At 54.5% G+C, this 17,858-nt stretch overlaps 1 protein-coding gene across 3 annotated transcripts in view; it reads left to right on the top strand.

Annotated features, from left to right (window-relative positions):
- LOC111146044 (whirlin) overlaps positions 1-17,858 on the top strand; it is an 89,616-nt gene that overhangs the window by 59,244 nt on the left and 12,514 nt on the right. Inside the window, exons 4-8 of one of the 3 annotated variants that reach the window (XM_022501419.1) lie at positions 8,737-8,939; positions 9,984-10,020; positions 11,160-11,372; positions 12,155-12,364; positions 15,882-16,052. In XM_022501419.1, the coding sequence (XP_022357127.1) occupies positions 8,737-8,939; positions 9,984-10,020; positions 11,160-11,372; positions 12,155-12,364; positions 15,882-16,052 (834 nt within the window). Of the gene's footprint in view, positions 1-8,736; positions 8,940-9,983; positions 10,021-11,159; positions 11,373-12,154; positions 12,365-14,864; positions 14,898-15,881; positions 16,053-17,858 lie in introns of all 3 variants that reach the window. The other 2 variants (XM_022501420.1, XM_022501421.1) reach the window with 2 other exon arrangements.

Here is a 17,858-nt window from a genome sequence, read left to right as displayed (position 1 = left end):
CCTGCAGCTCTGTGGAGCGGCCCGAAGCAGGTGATAGGGCTGGGTCCTGAGAGGCCTCAGGCCTGTGACATCTCAAGTCCTTACCCCATGTTCTGTCTTCTAGAATGAGGGACTGAGTAAGTGTGCACCATTTCCCACAGTGTAATTCCAGACAAAACCAAGTTGCGATTTTTGTTTTTACCTCTTTGCCTTCCATTTGATTGGAAGAAAAAAAAAATGGACCTTCTTTGCTGCCACGGTGTACAGGGCTGGCTGCAAGCGCCCAGCTCCCTACATACCTGGTCTTGTCAAACTCAACCTTTACAGAAATGGGAAATGTCTCCTGCCTGTCAGAAGAAACCGGAAATGGCAAGAGACTAGCCTGCTTGTGTGTATGTTTGCTCATCGTTCACTGAACTGTTCACTCATTTGTTCACTGAGGCTGTCAGGCGTTTGTCAGGTGCCTCTCACATGCCACGCAAGGCGGATGCAGCTCACTGGCCTGGATCTCCGTCTCCGTGCTTACAGCTCGGCATGATCTCAAGCCCTGGTAAGAGCTGTGGGGCCTGCCGCCTGGTGCTCTGGGTGGGGACCAGATAGACCTGCCTTGGGAGGGTTAGGTCAAAGAAGGCTTCCTGGAAGAAGTGTCAATTGAGCAGAGATCTGAAGGTCAAATAAGAGTTTTTCAGGTAGGGAATGGAGGGGAAAAAAATCTTTTGGGCAGAAAAACAGCATATGCAAAGGCCCTGAGGTGGCCAGAGGCTCCATCTGTTCATAGAACTGAGAGATAACAAGTGTGGATGGGTCAGAAAATGCTGGGGGAGAGAAGTGTGAGATGGATTAATGAGCTAAGACCCCTCTCAGGCTAGGTAAAAGATCTTAAAACTCAGGAGTTTTAAGGAAGGTATGAGAAGATCAGATTTGCAGTTTCAGCTGATCCCTTTGTGGGCTCCTAGGTGGTTTATTCAGTGAATCGTCTGCCTTCAGCTCAGGTCACGATCCCATGGTCCCGGGATAGAGTCCTACATCCATCTCCGCTCAGCGGGGAGTCTGCTTCTTCCTCTCCCTCTGCCCCTCCTCTCTGCTCATCTTGCTTTCTCTCTCAAATAAATAAAATCTTGAAAAAATAAAATTTAAATTGTTCCCTTTGCTACATAGAGAGGTATATTAGTTAGGGTTTCTCCAGAGAAACAGAACCAATAGGAGAGAGAGAGGGGTAGGCAGGGAGATAGGTAGGTAGGTAGGTAGATAGAGATGAAATTTATTATAGGAGTTGACCCATGTGATTCTGGGGACAGAGAAGTCCTACCACCTGCGTCCTGCAAGCTGGAGACCCAGGAAAGCTGGTGGTGTCTTTCAGCCCAAGTCCAAAGGCCTGACCCCGGGGAGCAGATTGTGTGAGTCCAAGTCTGAAGACTGAAAAATCAGGGGCTGGTGATGTAAATCTTAGTCTGAGTCCTAAGGCCTGAGAACCAGCAGCTCTGCCTTCCAGAGGCAGGAGAAGGTAGCCATCTCCGCTTCCGCAGAGAGTGGATTCTGCCTTTCTCTGCCTTCTTGGTCTCTTCAGGCCCTCAGTGCAGTGGCCACTGTTGCCCACATGGCTGAGGGCAACCTTCATTACTCGGTCGACCAATCCAGATACACTAATGTCTTCCTGAACACCCTCACAGACACGCCCGGAAAGAATGGTTTCCCAGCTATGTGGGCATCTGTGAGCCCAGGCAAGCTAACACATAAAATGACCCATCAGAGGAGAGTGTTGAAGAGGACGCTGATTGTGGGAGCAGGAAGGTGGGTTGGCAGCCATGACAGTCGTCCAGGCGAGGGTCCTTGGTGGCCAGGACCTGGGTGCAGGCATGGAGACAGAGAGGAGTGAATGGATTAGAGACTGTTCTGGAGGGGAGGATGATGGGCCTATTAGGTTTGGAGGTTTGGGGACTGAGCGCTGGGGTGAGAGCCCTGGAGAAGGTCAGCACGAGCATGGAGAGCTGTCCCATTCAATATGGCAGCCACCACACTCACGTGCCAATGGAAACGAAGTTAGTGCGAGTAGGGAAATGCATTTTTATTTTTTGTAAATTCTAAATTCAGGTAATTTAATTTAAATGATGGCTACTACGTCAGACAGTCCAGATAGAGACTATCTGCATTATCGCAGGAAGTTCTTTTGGGCAGCACTGGTTGCAAGTGCCTTTAAGTAATCTGAGTGGAAATGTGGAGCGGACACATATAAGTCTGGGGCTCAGAATAGCAGCTGGGCTGGGTTCAAATCCTGCTGTGCAGCTTGCTTGCTGGGCGTCCTTGGGCAAGTGACTTCACCTCTCCAGTCTTGCTACCCTCATCTAAAAAATAGGATATTCCATTCCATGCCTCGTGCGGTGCTGCGTAAGCCTAGAGCTCAGTTGTGGGAGGTAACTGGCCCTGAGAGGCACTCAGTGTGGGGTGGAAACCTGGTACACCCCCTGGGTCTGACCTTTGCGATTGATCTGATAGGTTTACTTGGATGAAAGAACTCCAGAGTGGTTTCTCCACCCTAGCTCTGACTTCGAAGCAGAGTAGGACCTTGGGCGAGTCCTTTCTCCTTTCTGGCCTCTGTTTTCCCACTGGTGATGTGGGCTTAGAGCAGCCCCTCCTTGAGGTCTGGCCCACGTCCCAAAGAGAGTAAGCAGGTGCTAACAGCAGCTGAACTAGTGTCAGAAGAAGGTACCAGAAGGAGGTGGGGGACCTAAAGTCAGCATACATCGCCTTTGCCAGTTCGTCCGTGGTATTTCTGGTGGGGGTCCTGCCTTATGAGAGCGCTAAACCAGAGGCTGGTGTGAAGAGCTCACCCCCCCGGCCCAGCCCGTGGCCCCAGTTTGCTTCAAGAGCCTTCTTACCATTTATGTTGATCCTTTTTTTTTTCTTTTTTTTTTGTTTTGTTTTGTTTTTAATGTGGACAAGGTTTACTGACTTCTAACTGTTGGAAAAAACTAATGTTGTCTCATTAAAACTGCATTGCTCACTTGTACCAAAAAAACCGCACCAAAGCCTATTCAAGTTTCATACCTGACATGGAAGACTATTAAAGATTCATAATTGCAATAAAATCCTTTAGTAGAATTTGAATTTTCATTGTGGTAATGCTACCATGGGGGGGGGTCCTCGTTTGAAGCTACAAAAGCCATTTCAATAAAGGCTGGGGAAGGCAGTGAAGAAGGTCCCGAAAGTGCTTTCATGGACTGGGGGGGTTGTATCTTGCCCCCGTGACTGGCACTGGGATGCATGTCCCAAGGGGTTGGACTCCTGTCTCCCAGCTCAGTACAGATTGAATTGTTGGCAGGGCTCTCTACTGACTGCCTCTTAGAAGGGAACTCAGCTACTCCCATCCTACCGTGAGTTCTTTTGGCTCATTTGTTTTTGGTTCCCTCCACCAGGCAGGAATAGAGCACCTACTGTGTGTATGGCACAAAGCATGGGGCTGAGAGATGGGAGCCAGAAGGGTAGGCTGGTTTTTTCTTAAAGGAGCTGTGCCTGGCTTGAGCAGGGGCTCTGCCGGCTGGGAGAATGAAGGCTAAATCCCAGCTCTGCTCACTTCGCTTCCTGGCCTCCGTCTTCTCATCTGTAAAATGGGGTAATAGTAGCTACCTCGTGGAGGTGGTAAAAATGTGACCCATTTGAAGCTGAAGGCAGGGCCTGAGTAGGAGGCAGGTGAAAAGATAGGGTATGGTTTTGAGGGTCTCAGAGGAGGGGATCACTTCAGCCATGTTAGCATGGCTTCTCAAAAATGCAGCTAACATTTATTGAGCACTTACTGGATGCTATAGATACTGTTTCACCTGCTTTATACCTGTCCATTCAGTAAATGTTCACTGGGCATCTACTATGTGCCAGATGCTGTTTTAGGTGCTGGGGCTACAATAGCGAGTTAATAGTAAGTCATTCAGTCCTGAAACCCACAAGGGTAGGCACTGATGCTATCCCCACTTCCCAGGGAAGGTAACAGAGGCACAGAGAGGGTGGGGCAGTTAACCAGGGTCACACAGCTGGGGTCAGACCCTCTGAGTGTCCCAGATCTGAGCCTGTCACTTGATGGGCTGCGGATGACAGAGGGGTCTTTCCTCTCCGTTAAAATAAAGAGCGTTCCTGTGGTCCGCCCCCAGCTCCTCCATCACGGTGATAAATAGGACACCCATGGTGACAAATAAAGTAAAGCCACCTTTATTCATTTATCCTTCCGTGTCCTCCCCATCGGCATCCTGTTTGCAAGCAGAGCCATACTGGAGACTCGCTCACACTGCATCTGTCTCTCCTTTCTCCAGGGGATCGTGCCCTGCTGAGCTCAGGGTGGCGTGGGTGCCTTCTTGCTCTGCGAGCCTCAGAGGCTGGGCTTTGCCGTGGTCTCGCTCTGTTGCCCTAGACACATCCCTGTGCGGTCTGGGCCTCAGTCTCCCCATCTATAGGAGACTTTGGGGGGCCCTGGCGGTCATAGTATCTTTGCCTTCCTACTCGTTGCCTTGTCTATGCACGTTGTCTAACTCCAGGCTAGCGGCAGGGAAAGGAACAAACACGTTGAATTCTTCGTCTTGAGGGGAAGAGCTCAGTCGAGGCCTGTAAACATTGCCACCTCCAACTTCACATTGCCCAGACCCAGGGAAAGGGGCAGGTCGGGGGGTGGGGGAGGGTGGGTGTCTCCCTTCCCTTCACCATTTACTGAATGTCTCCCTCGAGCCAGGACATGGTGGGATAAAGGTGAGAGCTGCATGAAGAATGTGCAAACAGCTGGGCTCAAGCTCTGGCTCTGTTTTTCCCATCCTGTGTGACCTCAAGCAAATCACTTGACATCTCGGAACCTGTCCCCTCCATTGGGAAGGGAAGCGAGTGAAAAGCTGTCAGAAGCCTCTCTTGTGCTGGTGGTCCCATGGGATTCTTGTGGCCTCCCAGGCCTTGCTGGTAGTAGCATGGAGCCCGTTTTACAGACAGAACACCAAGACTCGGAGTGTGCTCAAGAGCAGAGCAGGGCCACACTGCCCCTACTTCCCGGTTGCCTGCCTGGTTGCAGAACCAAAGGCTTCTTTCTGATGCACCGTAGGGACGGGAATCCTCACCCCGCAGGCCACACGGGGCTCTGATCAGTGGGGAGACACCGGGTTTGTTTGTTGGGGCTTGTGGACTCTGAATGGCGGTGAGCGTGCAGACCCCCATTCCGATGAGCAGAGGGGAGAACCGGACTCGGAGAGCCGGGAGCGTCTCAGACCAACTCCAAGGCTGTGCGCGGCTGCGTGGGGGCCCAAAGCCAACCCTGTCTAGAACCTGGGTTTTAAAACAGATGCTGGGAGAAGGAGAAAGGAGAAGATTGGAAGGAGATTGAGAAGATGGGCTCACGTACCCCCGTTCAGAGCGAGTTTCCCAAGCATGACTTCTGTTTCAGGCCCGCTCCCCAGGTGGGCTGCACACGAACCCCACGTTGCCTCCCACAAATCCAGCAGAGATGTACTTATTCAGCAGGCGTGAAGGGAAACTGAGGAGCCCAGCAGCCTTGTGGCTTTGGGGCTGTTAGCGCTGAGCACAGGGCCCAAGCAGGAGGCGCGCCTAATTCACGAGCTTGTGGACATGCCCGCAGCAGGCTCCCAGCCCGGGACCGTAATGGGAGTTTGGAAACCACTGTGCCCCCCACCAAAAAAAAAAAAACATTGCCCCTCACGGTTACTGACACCGCCCCACCCCAGGTTATCAGATTTAGCAAATCCAAATACAGGTGTCCTTTTAAGTTCCAGGTAAACAACGGATACTCCGTTTAGTGTACCTCCGTGTGGGGCGGTGTGGGGCGGTGTTTGAACGTTCCCCGCCCAGCCTCTTCGGAGGGCCAGGTAGATGCTGGTGGAATTGAGCTGTCCCTCCCCCAGCTTCCTCACCTCCCACCCCCCAGGGCCTGGAGGGAGAGGCTCGTGCCCCAGAGGATGCCCTGACATATCGGGTCTCTCAGATGCTGGTTCCTTTCATTAAACTGCTGGGATGGAAATAAAGTGTGTGGGGAAGGTTAAAATTGATTCCCTTCGCTTAGCAAAAGCCAAAGCTCTTGGGAGAGATGCGGAGGAAGCAGAGCCCCTGAGCAGACAGGGTGGGGCGGGGCAAGGGTGGGGTGGGTTGCGGGCTGGCTACAGCCCGGAGCTGTGGGGGCTGTGGGGTCACAGAGTGGCCTCGGGCCAGGCAGAGCGCAGAAGCCGCTGGCACACAGGAGGCCGTGTCCTGATGGGGGTGCAGGAGGCCTGGCAGGAGGTGCCCTCCACCCTCAGCACAGAAGAGATCCCGGCTCAGGAATCTCGGTGTGAGGAGGAGGAGGAGACCCAGGTTGGGGGGCCACGGGGGTGTGGAGGGTGAAGACTGGGTGAGACCTCCTAGAGGGTTACCAGGGGGAATAAAGGCAGAGTTGATGATGGGACAAGTTTTCAGATCTGGGTGCCGTGGACAGGACTAGGAGCAATGGCAGGATAGTGGCTTTTGGACATGCTGGGTCTGAAGTGATGCCATGTGTCCCCAGGCAGAGCTCCTAACAACAGCTCAGTAGCAGAAAGCAGGAGGGCTGTGGGGCCGTGCTGACCTGGGTCTGTCTCCTAGCTGTCCTCTTCACTGGCTCTGTGACCGCACACTATTCACTTAACCTCTCTGAGCCTCTGTTTTCTCTCTGGCAGACTGGAGAGCAAAGATACCTCCTTTGCAGGATGTTGAGGCTATCAAATAAGGAAAAAATACATGTAAAGGGACAAACCAGGTACTCGGCACACATTCAGTGTCCAGTAATAGTGGCTTGAAACTTGGGGCCCCAGGCTGGTGTCATGTTTTGGTCCCCATTGGGCTGCGGCAGAGATGCTCCTGGTGCAAGGAACAGGGGTCTGACTTCTCATTCATGCAATGGATTTTTGTGGAGTTCCCACTGTGTGCCGGGCCCTGGGACACAGTGTGGGAAAACCCAATCACAGCGTAAATCTAAGCCCCCTCTCAAGCGCGGGCAGCATGAGAGCAGAATCAGGGCTGTCGTGCCCAGCATGGCATCCCAGCCCGGAGCGGGCACCTGCTAGGTGTGCGGTAAATGTTGCGTGGGTGAGGGGAGACACGAAGTCTGAGTTTGCTTTCTTTACTGGAAATTCCCCCACCTGCCGGCGAGGCCCTAAAGGAAAGAAGAGCAACTGGGGACCAGGGTTCTGATTCTCCATCTCATCCACACATCTTCATTCATATGCTCTTTCTTCCAAATACCCCTGTGGCTCACCTTTTCCAAAGGTAAAGGAAAAAAATGCTGGGAAAACCCTCTGGGGGTTGCTCCTGAGCCATTGGCAGGCTGGGAAGCTGGGGAGAAGGAAAAGCAGGCAGGGACGACTGGCATTATGAGGCTACCCTTCAAGGCCACAGTGGGGAGAAGCCCTGGGCAGCCCCTTCCCTGCCGCGAGCTCAGTGCCCCCTCCTGGAAGAGCAAGGAAGAGAAGCAGACCCTCCTCCGAGCGGAACCATGCTGGCCGTCTGTCGGATGCCCCATCTCATCTGAGGCATCCTCCCTTCCAGCCTCGTGTAATTCTGTCACAGTTTTATTTTTATGGGAAGGCTACTTTTTTCCTTTTATTTTTTTCATCCTTTCACTTTAAGAAAAAAGTGTTTTCATGCTTAGCGAAATCAGTCAATCGGAGAAAGACAACTATCATATGATCTCCCTGATATGAGGGAGAGGAGATGCAACATGGGGGGTTAAGGGGGTAGGAGAAGAGTAAATGAAACAAGATGGGATTGGGAGGGAGACAAACCATAAGTGACTCTTAATCTCACAAAACAAACTGAGGGTTAATGGGGGGAGGGGGGTTGGGGGGGTGGGATTATGGACATTGGGGAGGGTATGTGCTATGGTGAGTGCTGTGAAGTGTGTAAACCTGGCGATTCACAGACCTGTACCCCTGGGGATAAAAATATATGTTTTAAAAAAATAAAATTTAGGGGCGCCTGGGTGGCTCAGTGGGTTAAAGCCTCTGCCTTCGGCTCAGGTCATGATCTCAGGGTCCTGGGATCGAGTCCCGCATCGGGCTCACTGCTCGGCAGGGAGCCTGCTTCCCTTCCTCTCTCTCTGCCTGCCTCTCTGCCTGCTTGTGATCTCTGTCTGTCAAAAAAATAAATAAAATCTTTAAAAAAAAATAAAATAAAATTTAAAAAAGAAAAAGTGTTTTTACATTATAATAAAACAATTAAAACATTTACAATAAAACTGCCTGAAAATTGCAAAAATCCAGGTGATATGTTATTGCTTTATTGGGAGACCAGTTTTCTCACTTACTGCTTCTTTCCTTGAGCCAATGAAAATATTGTTTGTATTTTAAGGAAATGTGTGCATGCTTGCGGTAAAAATCTCAACCCTGTAGAAGCATAAAAGGGCCATCATGGAAGCACACCTTCCCATCTCTCCCCTTGCCCTCAGCCACCCCCAACAAGTTGCTCCCAGATGGCTGTTGCTGTCTAGATAAGGGGACCCTTGGGGAATCTTGTTGTAGACCCACCTCTCTAAACCACTGCTAGGCTGAGGGGAGGTGGCCCTTTTTAGTAACAGGAGCATGGGCTCAGGCTCAGGACTGGAAGGTTAGCTCTGCCATTGACTTGCTCTGTAACCCGCAGGCATCCGCATAACCTCTCTGAGCCTCAGTGACCTTCTCAGCAGGCTGGGATCAGGGCTCTAAAGCCCTGGGCATGAGTCAGTGTCCTGCATGCCACCCAGGTGACTGTGTCGTTTGGTGGTCTCTGCAGGTTGGGGACCAGATTCTGGAGGTGAACGGACGGAGCTTTCTCAACATCCTGCACGACGAGGCGGTCAGGCTGCTCAAGTCTTCGCAGCACCTCATCCTGACGGTGAAGGACGTCGGGAGGCTGCCCCACGCCCGCACCACGGTGGACGAGACCAAGTGGATTGCCAGTTCCCGTATTGGGGACACCAGCACGAACTTGGCAGGGTCTGGCCGCACCCCTCACTCCGGGCCCCAGGACCGCAGGGCCGTCTCTGAAAGCCAGTGATGCCCCCTCCCGTCCCCTCACCACTCCCGGATCTGTAACGATTCTGAGAGCCTGCGGTCCCCATCCCAAGGTCCCTTGAAATTGTGGGCGTGACCTCGGACACATCCCTTCTCCTCTCCAGGCCTGTTCCCCATGGGAATCTGAGCTGCACCATCACCTTCTCTAGTTCTTTATCTCACGCAAATCAGTTAACTCAATCTTGGGCCTTTAGGTCCTTTGTCTGAAAGTGGGGCTCCTCACCCAGGCCCCCATCCAACTCTGGGGATGAGGACCCTGTGAGTTCCCTGAGGAAAAGGGTCTTGGGAGTCATGAAGTGGCTACAGCTGCTGACGGCTGGCTGCCGTGGTGCTGAGAGTGTCACGCGTCCCCTTTGGATTTCCAGCAGGCGTCTCAGCCTGGTTGGTGGCCTCCCGGGCCAGATCCACCCAGAGCATCCCTCTCCCTTCCTTGCCTCCCGCTCTCCCCTCTCGCCAGCGCGGTATCATAAATGTTTTAGTTAACTTCCAGCATTTAAAAAGGCATCAAGTTTCCCATGGAAAGAAAAGAAAAACAAAAAACAAACCTGGATTTCTGGCTGCTGCTTTAAAATAAGGAATTCTGGTGGCTTAAACTCATGTTTTTTCAAGAAATTGGGCTGGAGCTGAGCTGCACCTGCCAGTTGCCGCCCTGCGTCTCCAGTTTGCCCCGGTCTTCCCCCTCCCTAGGGTTGGCCAGACCCCGAGGCCGTGGGTTATTGTCTCCTGTCCTGGTGTTACCTGCCTGGGCCTGTAGGGTTGGAAGCAAGTGCGTGAGTGGAGAAGTGCTGTCCACAGGCTCCACTGGGAGGCCAGAAGCCGCTCAGCTGTCCAGGTGGTCACGTCCCCTTGAGCTGCCCCAGTGGGGTGAGGCCAGGGCTCTCTCCTGTTCCAGATCAGCCTCTCCCTTGCTCGCGTCTGTCCGAATTGCTCAGTCACACCGCTGAACACATTCATCTTTCTCCATAGATTTCCTGGGGATCTTCCCACGGAAGGGACAAACAAGGTAGGGCGGTCCCCATCCATGGCTATCTTTGGCTTCATACATCCCCGTGGGGGCAGTGAGGGGGTTGCAGAACCGCTCGTGTGCATGATCTCATTTTGTTTGGGCAGTCCACTGACTGTCCATCCGTCCTTCATTCCGCACACATCTATGGGCACCACCCCTGGCCCTGGGGATGATGGCACTGAACAGAACCGATCAGATCCCTGCCCCCGTGGAGATTATGCCTAGTGAAGGAGACCCACAGAAAAACAAACCTGTCCACCTATCTAATCACAGAAGATGTTTGGTGCCACCAGGCCAGGCTGGATGGTCTCAGAGAGAGCAACGGATGGGACATCCGATTTAGGCGGGGTGAGAGGCAGAGGGGAGGGTGGAGGCTCTCTGACTTGGTGACATGATGCTTGGGCTGGGCACTGAGTGTTAAAAAGAATTAACCACATTGGAGTCCGGTGCAGGGTGGGAAGGGATGGTCTAGTCGGAGGGCATAGCCTGTGCAAGAGCCCTGCAGCGGCAAGGAGAGCATGGGGGGTGGGGGGGCAGTGAGTGACCAGGAACTGGGAACAGAGTGACAATAGGTGGGATCACTGGGTCACACGGGGCTTTGTGGGCTGCCTAAGAGATTTGACTTCTGACCTAAAACAGTGGGAGACTATGGGGGAGATGTCTGTTTTTACCAGATCATCTCAGCAACTCCGCGTAAGTGATGGGAGACACAGAGGGGACACCAATGGCATCTTAGCCACAGCCCAGATGATGCCAGAGGCAGTGGAGGGGAGAGGGAGGAGGGTGTATGGATCTGTGCTCTGTCTCAGAAGTAAAGTTGCCATTACTCCCAATTTACCAAGGGAGGCTCTGAAAGCTAGAGAAAAAATCGGAAACCATAATAAGACCGCTCAACTCTGAACAGTTACGGGAGCTGAGGAGAGGACACGTGAAAGCGCTGTGGAGGGCGTGAAGCCCTTTGCGATCACACGAGGCCGCACAGTCTGAAAACGGACCCAGGCCCTCCTGCGGATGCACGGCGCAGACCAAGGCCACAGAGGGGACTCCCACCCCCGCACTGTGGTCACTGGCATGGCCCTGCCATGTGACCCCAGAGCCCTTCGGAATTCCCGGCCACCTGTCTTCCTGTCTTTCAGCTGGGATTCTACAAGGGGCCAGCCGGCTCCCAGGTGACCCTGAGCAGCCTGGGGAACCAGACACGCCTGCTGCTGGAGGAGCAGGCCCGGCACTTGCTGAACGAGCAGGAACGAGCCACCATGGCCTACTATTTGGATGAGTACCGCGGCGGCAGCGTCTCCGTGGAGGCCCTGGTCATGGCCCTGTTTGAGCTGCTCAACACCCACGCCAAGGTGACCCAAGCCCCTCCAAGGGCAAGGCTGCGGTTCCCGAGGGCTCTGCCTCCTTCCTGTGTCCCCCACTCCTTTCCTGCGCACCCGCAAAGTCAGGCGGAAGTGGCCCTGGGCGGAGACCAGTAACCGAGGTGCCCCCGTCCCAGGGAAGGCAGCCCCCAGACTCCTGGGGAAATCGTCTATTGAAGTCCCCTGTGATGTGGGCCCTAGCAACGTGGCCGTGGATGCTGAGCATACATCTAGAATTGTCTGGATTGCTCTTCAAAGCGATGCCTGGGCCTTGCCCCAGGCCAGTGAACGCCACACATCTGTGGGTGGGAGCCTGCCACAAGTCCCCGGTGCTGGCCGCTTTGAGAGCCAGGCTGGAAGAGGTCTGGGGTCCAGAAGCTGCACGAAGGAAGAAGGGATTAAACCTCTTGGGAGCAGTGGTGTGTGGGAAGGTTTAATAGAGGAAACGGGATTTGCAGAGAAGGAGGGAAGGCCATTCTAGGTGGAAGGACAGCCACGGGCTTCCTGGAGTGTTCGGGGAGCTGCAGTCGTGTGTACTGGCTGAGATGCCAGCGAGGACGGTGAGAAGGAAGCAGGTGTCAGATGAGGCTGGCCCAGCTTCCGGGCTATGGTGGTGCTTGGACTTCCCCTAGGAAGCCACGTGGGGAGCCACGGGGGGTTAAGGAGGGAGAGGCCAGAGGTCAAGTTGGCACGCAGGTGATTTGGCGTAGCAGGGGATGGGTCCCTCCACTGGTGGACCTCCGGCTGAGTACCCTCTTTGTCCCCCTCCCCAGTTCTCGCTCCTGTCTGAGGTGAGAGGCACCATCTCGCCACAAGACCTGGACCGCTTCGACCACCTGGTGCTGAGGCGGGAGATCGAGTCCATGAAGGCCTGGCAGCCCCCAGGCCCTGGGCCCGGGGACACCTACTCCATGGTCTCCTACAGCGACACGGGCTCATCCACAGGCAGCCATGGCACCTCCACCACCGTCAGCTCAGCCAGGGTGAGCTGCCCCTGCCCCGTCCCTGGCTTTGCGGCCAGCGGGGCTGGGGCGTCAAGGTCCAGCCTTTGCCATGAGACGGATCTAGGCGTGAATCTCAGTACCACCCCTTACCAGCTCTGTCCCTTGCCTTTCTGAGCTTCAGTTTCTTCCGTTGGAAAAACCTTATTGTTGTCGAATGCCTGATGCGTGCCCAGCAAGGTGCTAGGAGACAGCTAGTGAACAAGGCAGATGTAGCCCTGCCTCTTGGGCTCCCGGTCTGCGGGGGGTGGGCTCGGGGAGAAAGGTGAAAAACACAGGTAATGAGACAAAGAGAAAAAACAGTAATAATCCATGGGAGGACCCCACCAGAAGCCGTGGCTGTGCCCTTATGGGGGTTGTCATTATGGGATCTTCCCCGAGACACCCCCTCTTGTCTTTACAGCCCCCCCGACTTTCTCCCAGCCTCCCCAGAAAAGCATGTGGTCCCTCCTGGGTTCTGCCCCCCAGGATGCTCAGAGGTAAATTAATCCCAGGAGACCTTCTCTAGGAAGGAGCAAAGGAAATGCCTTGCAGCTTGGTTGGGGAACCAGTTATCCCCGTCCGTGTGGCAGGAAGAGCCGGGGTGGAGGTGAGGAGAGTGGTCCTGTCTCACGCCCTCTCCTCCCGTCTTTAGATCGCTCATCATCACCACTCTCCGGGGGAAAGGGCAGGGCAGAGCCGTATTTCTCAAGCCCTGCTGCTCCCAGATGCTGAACTGGGACACCTTACAGGGGGAATCTCAGTAGACTTGGGGCAGATGCACTTAGTTGTCTAGCTGGAGCAGCAGAGCTCTGGGGACACGGTGGTGTCTGAGGATGCCAGCCGGGGGTTAGTGGGCACCAGTGAGCTTGTGGCCAGCAGAAAACAGCCCTGGGGCAGCGTCCTTGCCTTTGCAGACAGCTTGCGTTTCTTCTTAGCTCTGGGGAGATGAGTTTCTGGGGAACTTCTATGTCTCTGTCTTCCACCTCTACTGTTCTGAGTCCCCTTCCTCTGCAGGAGTCCTTGTCCCTTCCTGGGGGGCCCAGGCAGCTGCCAGGCATTCCTCTAGGGCTCTGGCTGCAGTGGAGACCACATCATGCTTCCGGGGACAGGCAGGTCACCTCTGGGGCAGGCCAGAGGGTGCTCCCCACCTGGGGCTGTGTGTTTGGCTCTGTGGCAGCACGCAGGCAATGAGCTGACTTCAGGCTGCCGAGACCTGGCCCGAGGGGCCGTTTCTCTCAGGGTCCGGCTCCACTGAGACTGGCCTTGGACATGCCCACATGGGTCTTCAGGATCCATAAGCCACTGCTCTGAAACCTGGGGGACAGCAGGCTGTAATTCTGGAATGATCTCTCTAGAATCGGGGATGAGAGATCCAGTAGGGGGATGGGGTGTGTTCTCGCTTGAGAGGGAGGAGATTTAGGTCTAACCCCCGGCTTCTCTGAGCCTCAGTTTCCCCATGAGTAGAATGGCCCAAGGTCTTTGCCCAAGGCTCTGATGGCAGTCAAGGTAACTATTATGTCCAGCTCAGCGCTGGCCTGCCATGACCTTGCCCAGCCCAGGGGTCTCTCCCAAACCTAAGAAGAGTTGGCCCCCACCGGTCTCAGACCCATGCTTTACCGCCCAGTGCCTCAGTTTCCCCACTTGCCCTAGGGCAGCGATGCTGCTATGCCTAGCCTTAGGATGCCCAGGGAGGATTAAACGAGGAGTGACCTCCCTGTTGGCAACAGCATCCCAGAAATACTGTCCAGACCCTGAGGACAGGTGGAGCCTCAACTCTTCCTGACTTCCCCCAACCTGGCTGGAGAAAATCACCTTGAGGATTTGCACCCAGGGCCTTGCAGACACTTGGAGGCTTCTGGAAAGCACTGGGTTGAGCCTCTGCTCCCCCGCTTCACTCTTATCCTGCTTCCAGCGCCCTCACGTGCACAGTGTGGGCCCCATCCCTCCAACTCAGACCTTCGCTGCTGGCACAAGGCTTGGGGCTCTCCACAATGCAAGTTTCCTCTGATGCAGGTTTTTGAACAAGGTCCTCTTTCAGGCTCTGCCTGCCATTAGCAGGTGTGACCTTGGACATGTCACTTCTCTTCCTCGGGCCTCCGTTTTTCCACCTACCAAATGGGAGTGACAGTCCCAGCCTCACCTGCTGGCAAGTCCCAGGGTTGCCTCACAGTGCACAGCCATCTTCTGACAGCCCTTCTCAAGGACAGGTGTCATTTCTGTAGAACCGCGGCGACCCCTGGTTTCCTTCAAGGAGACAGTTACCAAGAAGGAGTGCTGGTTGCGGCAACGGGACCTTTATTCTTCATCCCTCCTTTACTCCCGCCCCAAGTATCTGGAGGAAACAGAAAAGGGATCTTAGAGAACCGTGTTCATTTTTGCCTTTCTCTGTGTGTGTGCATGTGTGCATGCTGGGCAGAGGGGTGGCTGCTGAACCCGCCCCATCCCTAATATTTATTTGATGTATTTTTCTTTTTGCCTTTTGCCCACCCTTCCTCCCCAGGAGCGACTGCTGTGGCTTATAGACCTGATGGAGGTACCGTCCTTCCTGCCGGGCGGGGCCGTGGGAGTCCCTTAGCCGGGGTGGAGGTAGGGGGCCGTGGCCCTTCCTGCCACCCCCTTATGTCTGCACCCGGCCCTCGTGGGAACTGGGATTCTTCTCAGTGCTCACTGTCCCTCCTGTTGGCCGGTCCATCAGGTTTCCCCAGGCTTTGGGGTGAGGAGGCCCTCCGCTTAAACCCCAGCCCTGCTACTTCCTTGCTGTGTGACCTCAGAAAGGGATTTTACCTTTCTGAGCTCAGTTTTAGGGTCTGTAACCTGGGGATGATCATTTCTGTGCTGTGGAGCTGTTGAGAGACCTCTTGTGCTTCCATACGCTGTGAGCTCTGTCTGGAGTTTTCTCTTTCCCACTTCACATGGCCTGCTGTCTCCTCTGTGGGCATGAGCCCTACACTCACATGCCACCTCTTCCCGGAAGGCTTCCGTGATTCTCTGACTTCCCTATGGCTCCTCCAGCCCCCTGAGTGTCCCATTGTCCTGACTCTTGCTCATTATATTCTAAGAATGTTTACAAGCTTGGCTGGCTACTCCACCTGACCACAGCAGTGATTGTGTCTGGAATCGACAATGAATCCCTCATGTCCAGCCCAGGGCCTGGCCCATATAAACGACAGGGGCCTTTCTTAATAATCATCATTGTTGGCGTTTGTCGAGAGTTCATCGTGGCACTGTGATAATGCTTTCCAACTGTATCTTCTTTGACTTTCCCAGTAACTAGGAGTGGCAGGTACCACCATGATCCCCACTGCACAGGGAAGAACACCAAAGTCAGAGACAAAAGCGACCAGGTCCAGGTCACTCCGCTAGTGAGTGGTAGAGTCAGGATCCGGTAGTTATCTACTCGCCACCAAGTGACAGGCACTGGTCTGCAACCCCAGCACATGTCCGTTTTGCTGCAGTGATGCTGAACCCCCAAATCTGGATGGATAATAACCCAAAGCATTTCTTTCTTGTGACCCAGATCCTGTCCCTCATGGAGCTCACCTGCTTTCCTGACTGTGTTCAAACGCCTGTCACATGGCTCTCACCTCTTCTGAGTTTGTCTTCCCTGGGAAACAGGAGGGACCAGGGACCAGGCAGGGAGCACGTCTTTCTCCTGTCTGTCTGCCCAGTGCCAGCCCAGGCTCTGGAAGTGAGTTGGGGCCCAGGAAATGTGGAGCAGAAACTGAAATGAATCTGCCTTCCCTGGCCACACAGGGTTATCTTCTCATATCCCAGCCTCCTAACCTTCTACCTCCCACATGGTAGGAAAATGTCCTTGGCGCTGCCTTCCGGGCGGGCAGAGCAGCAGAGGGCTGGCTCCCGTGACCCAGATGCCCCAGACGGTTGCCCCAGATGGAACCAGTTTTCATTTAGCCCGAATTCTGTGGGCCACGCTCTGCAGTTAGCAATCTTGGGTTAAACGTGGCTCATTCTGCAGCCGTTTTCCCTTAAACCAGACAAAATCGATCAAAGGGGATCAGATGCAGTCTTCCTCCATTGACAAATAGTGTTTCTTTTCCATTTGTCTAATAGAGGGCTGGCCCTGGGAATTTTTCCTGCCTCCAGACAATGTCATTCCCCTCCCATTCGGATGTCAGCCGCGAGAGCTGAGCAGAAGCAAGGCTTCCCTGCCATTAATTGGGTTCTTCGTGGGGTACAAGCCAGCCTGGGGCAGAGGGGCTTAAGTGAACGGGTTGGGGAGTCCCGCAGACTGGGGCTGGCTCTCCCAAGTGGTAGCCATGACACCTTGGACAGGTGACTGAAGCTTTGGGAGCCTTGAGTCCTCTGGGTTGTCATGAAAACTCATGAATGAGCTCAGGAGTGGACTTGCAGGCGTGGAGGACTTGTGAGCCCATTCTGTTGATACTCTGAAGACTGGCAAAGGGCACTGCGGAGGATTTCGGGGAAAAAGAGGTTGCAGAGGCCAAGTCCATCCTTGTACCTATGAAGCAGGTGCCGTTGAGGTCAGGGGTGGCAGCTGGGACTGCCCCGCCTTAACCTCAACCCCTTTCCACCTGGAATTGAGAGGTTCACACTCCAAGCCTCTCGTGTGCCTGGAAAGGGGCTTCCTGGGCCTGCCAGGGCATGCCGGGGTAGGGGGCTGCTCTAAAACCCTGTTGTCCCTGCCCCTAGGCAGTAAGGTGAGAAGTGGGTCCTGTGTGTGGCTGTCAGCCCGGTGCTCCCTTATGGTCTCTATGCTTTTTCTCCTCGTCTAAAGAGGAAAAGTCCTGGGGCGAAAGGAGGGTGGAGAAGCTCAGGCTGGTCTCGGGCTCTTCCGGCTGCAGGGACCCCTAACTGTGAAGCAGCTCTTCCCAGAAACAGGGAGAAAATCATCAGAGGACCTTCTCCCACCTCCTGTGTTGTGCCTTTGGTCCAGCCTGGTTGGGTTTAGAGAGTCCTTTGCTGGGCAAGCCCTCCCACAGTAGAGGAGCAGGAAGGAGCCCAACTACTGACTCATTCATCACCCAGCTCTGTGGCGAGCATTTGTGGAGCACCACTCCTTGCCCCCCATCCCTGGCTCTGAGACGACAGCCCCTGCTCCCCGGGAGCTTAGCAAGTCCTGCTGGGGAGGCAGCCTCAGATCAGACCACCTACCTAACTCACACCCTGAGAAGTGGGTCGAGGACCGGGGCCCTGACCAACGCGGGCTGTCAGGGGAGGGGATGTTGGAACTGAGATCTGAGGTCATTGGCATCAACTGGGCAATCCACCAGGCAAGGAGCTGAGGGGGCCAAATTGGCACATGCAAAGGCCCTGAGCTCAAGGCTTGTGGACCCTGGAAGGAACTGTGGGAGGTCAGGAGGGCCAGAGTGCCAGGGGTGAAGGGGAGAGGGTGCCGGCTTAGCAGCAGGAAGCGCCAGGGACTCGGGCTTAACCCTGAAACTGTGGAACACCGCTGAGCGTCTTCTGGCAGGAAGTGACAAGATCTTGTCTGTATCTTTTTTTTTTTTTTAAG

This window comes from Enhydra lutris, unplaced genomic scaffold (genome assembly GCF_002288905.1).
Source record: "Enhydra lutris kenyoni isolate GAN:26980312 unplaced genomic scaffold, ASM228890v2 scaffoldscaffold13, whole genome shotgun sequence".
Taxonomy (NCBI): Eukaryota; Metazoa; Chordata; class Mammalia; order Carnivora; family Mustelidae; genus Enhydra; species Enhydra lutris.
This window is presented reverse-complemented; position numbering and strand designations above follow the sequence as displayed.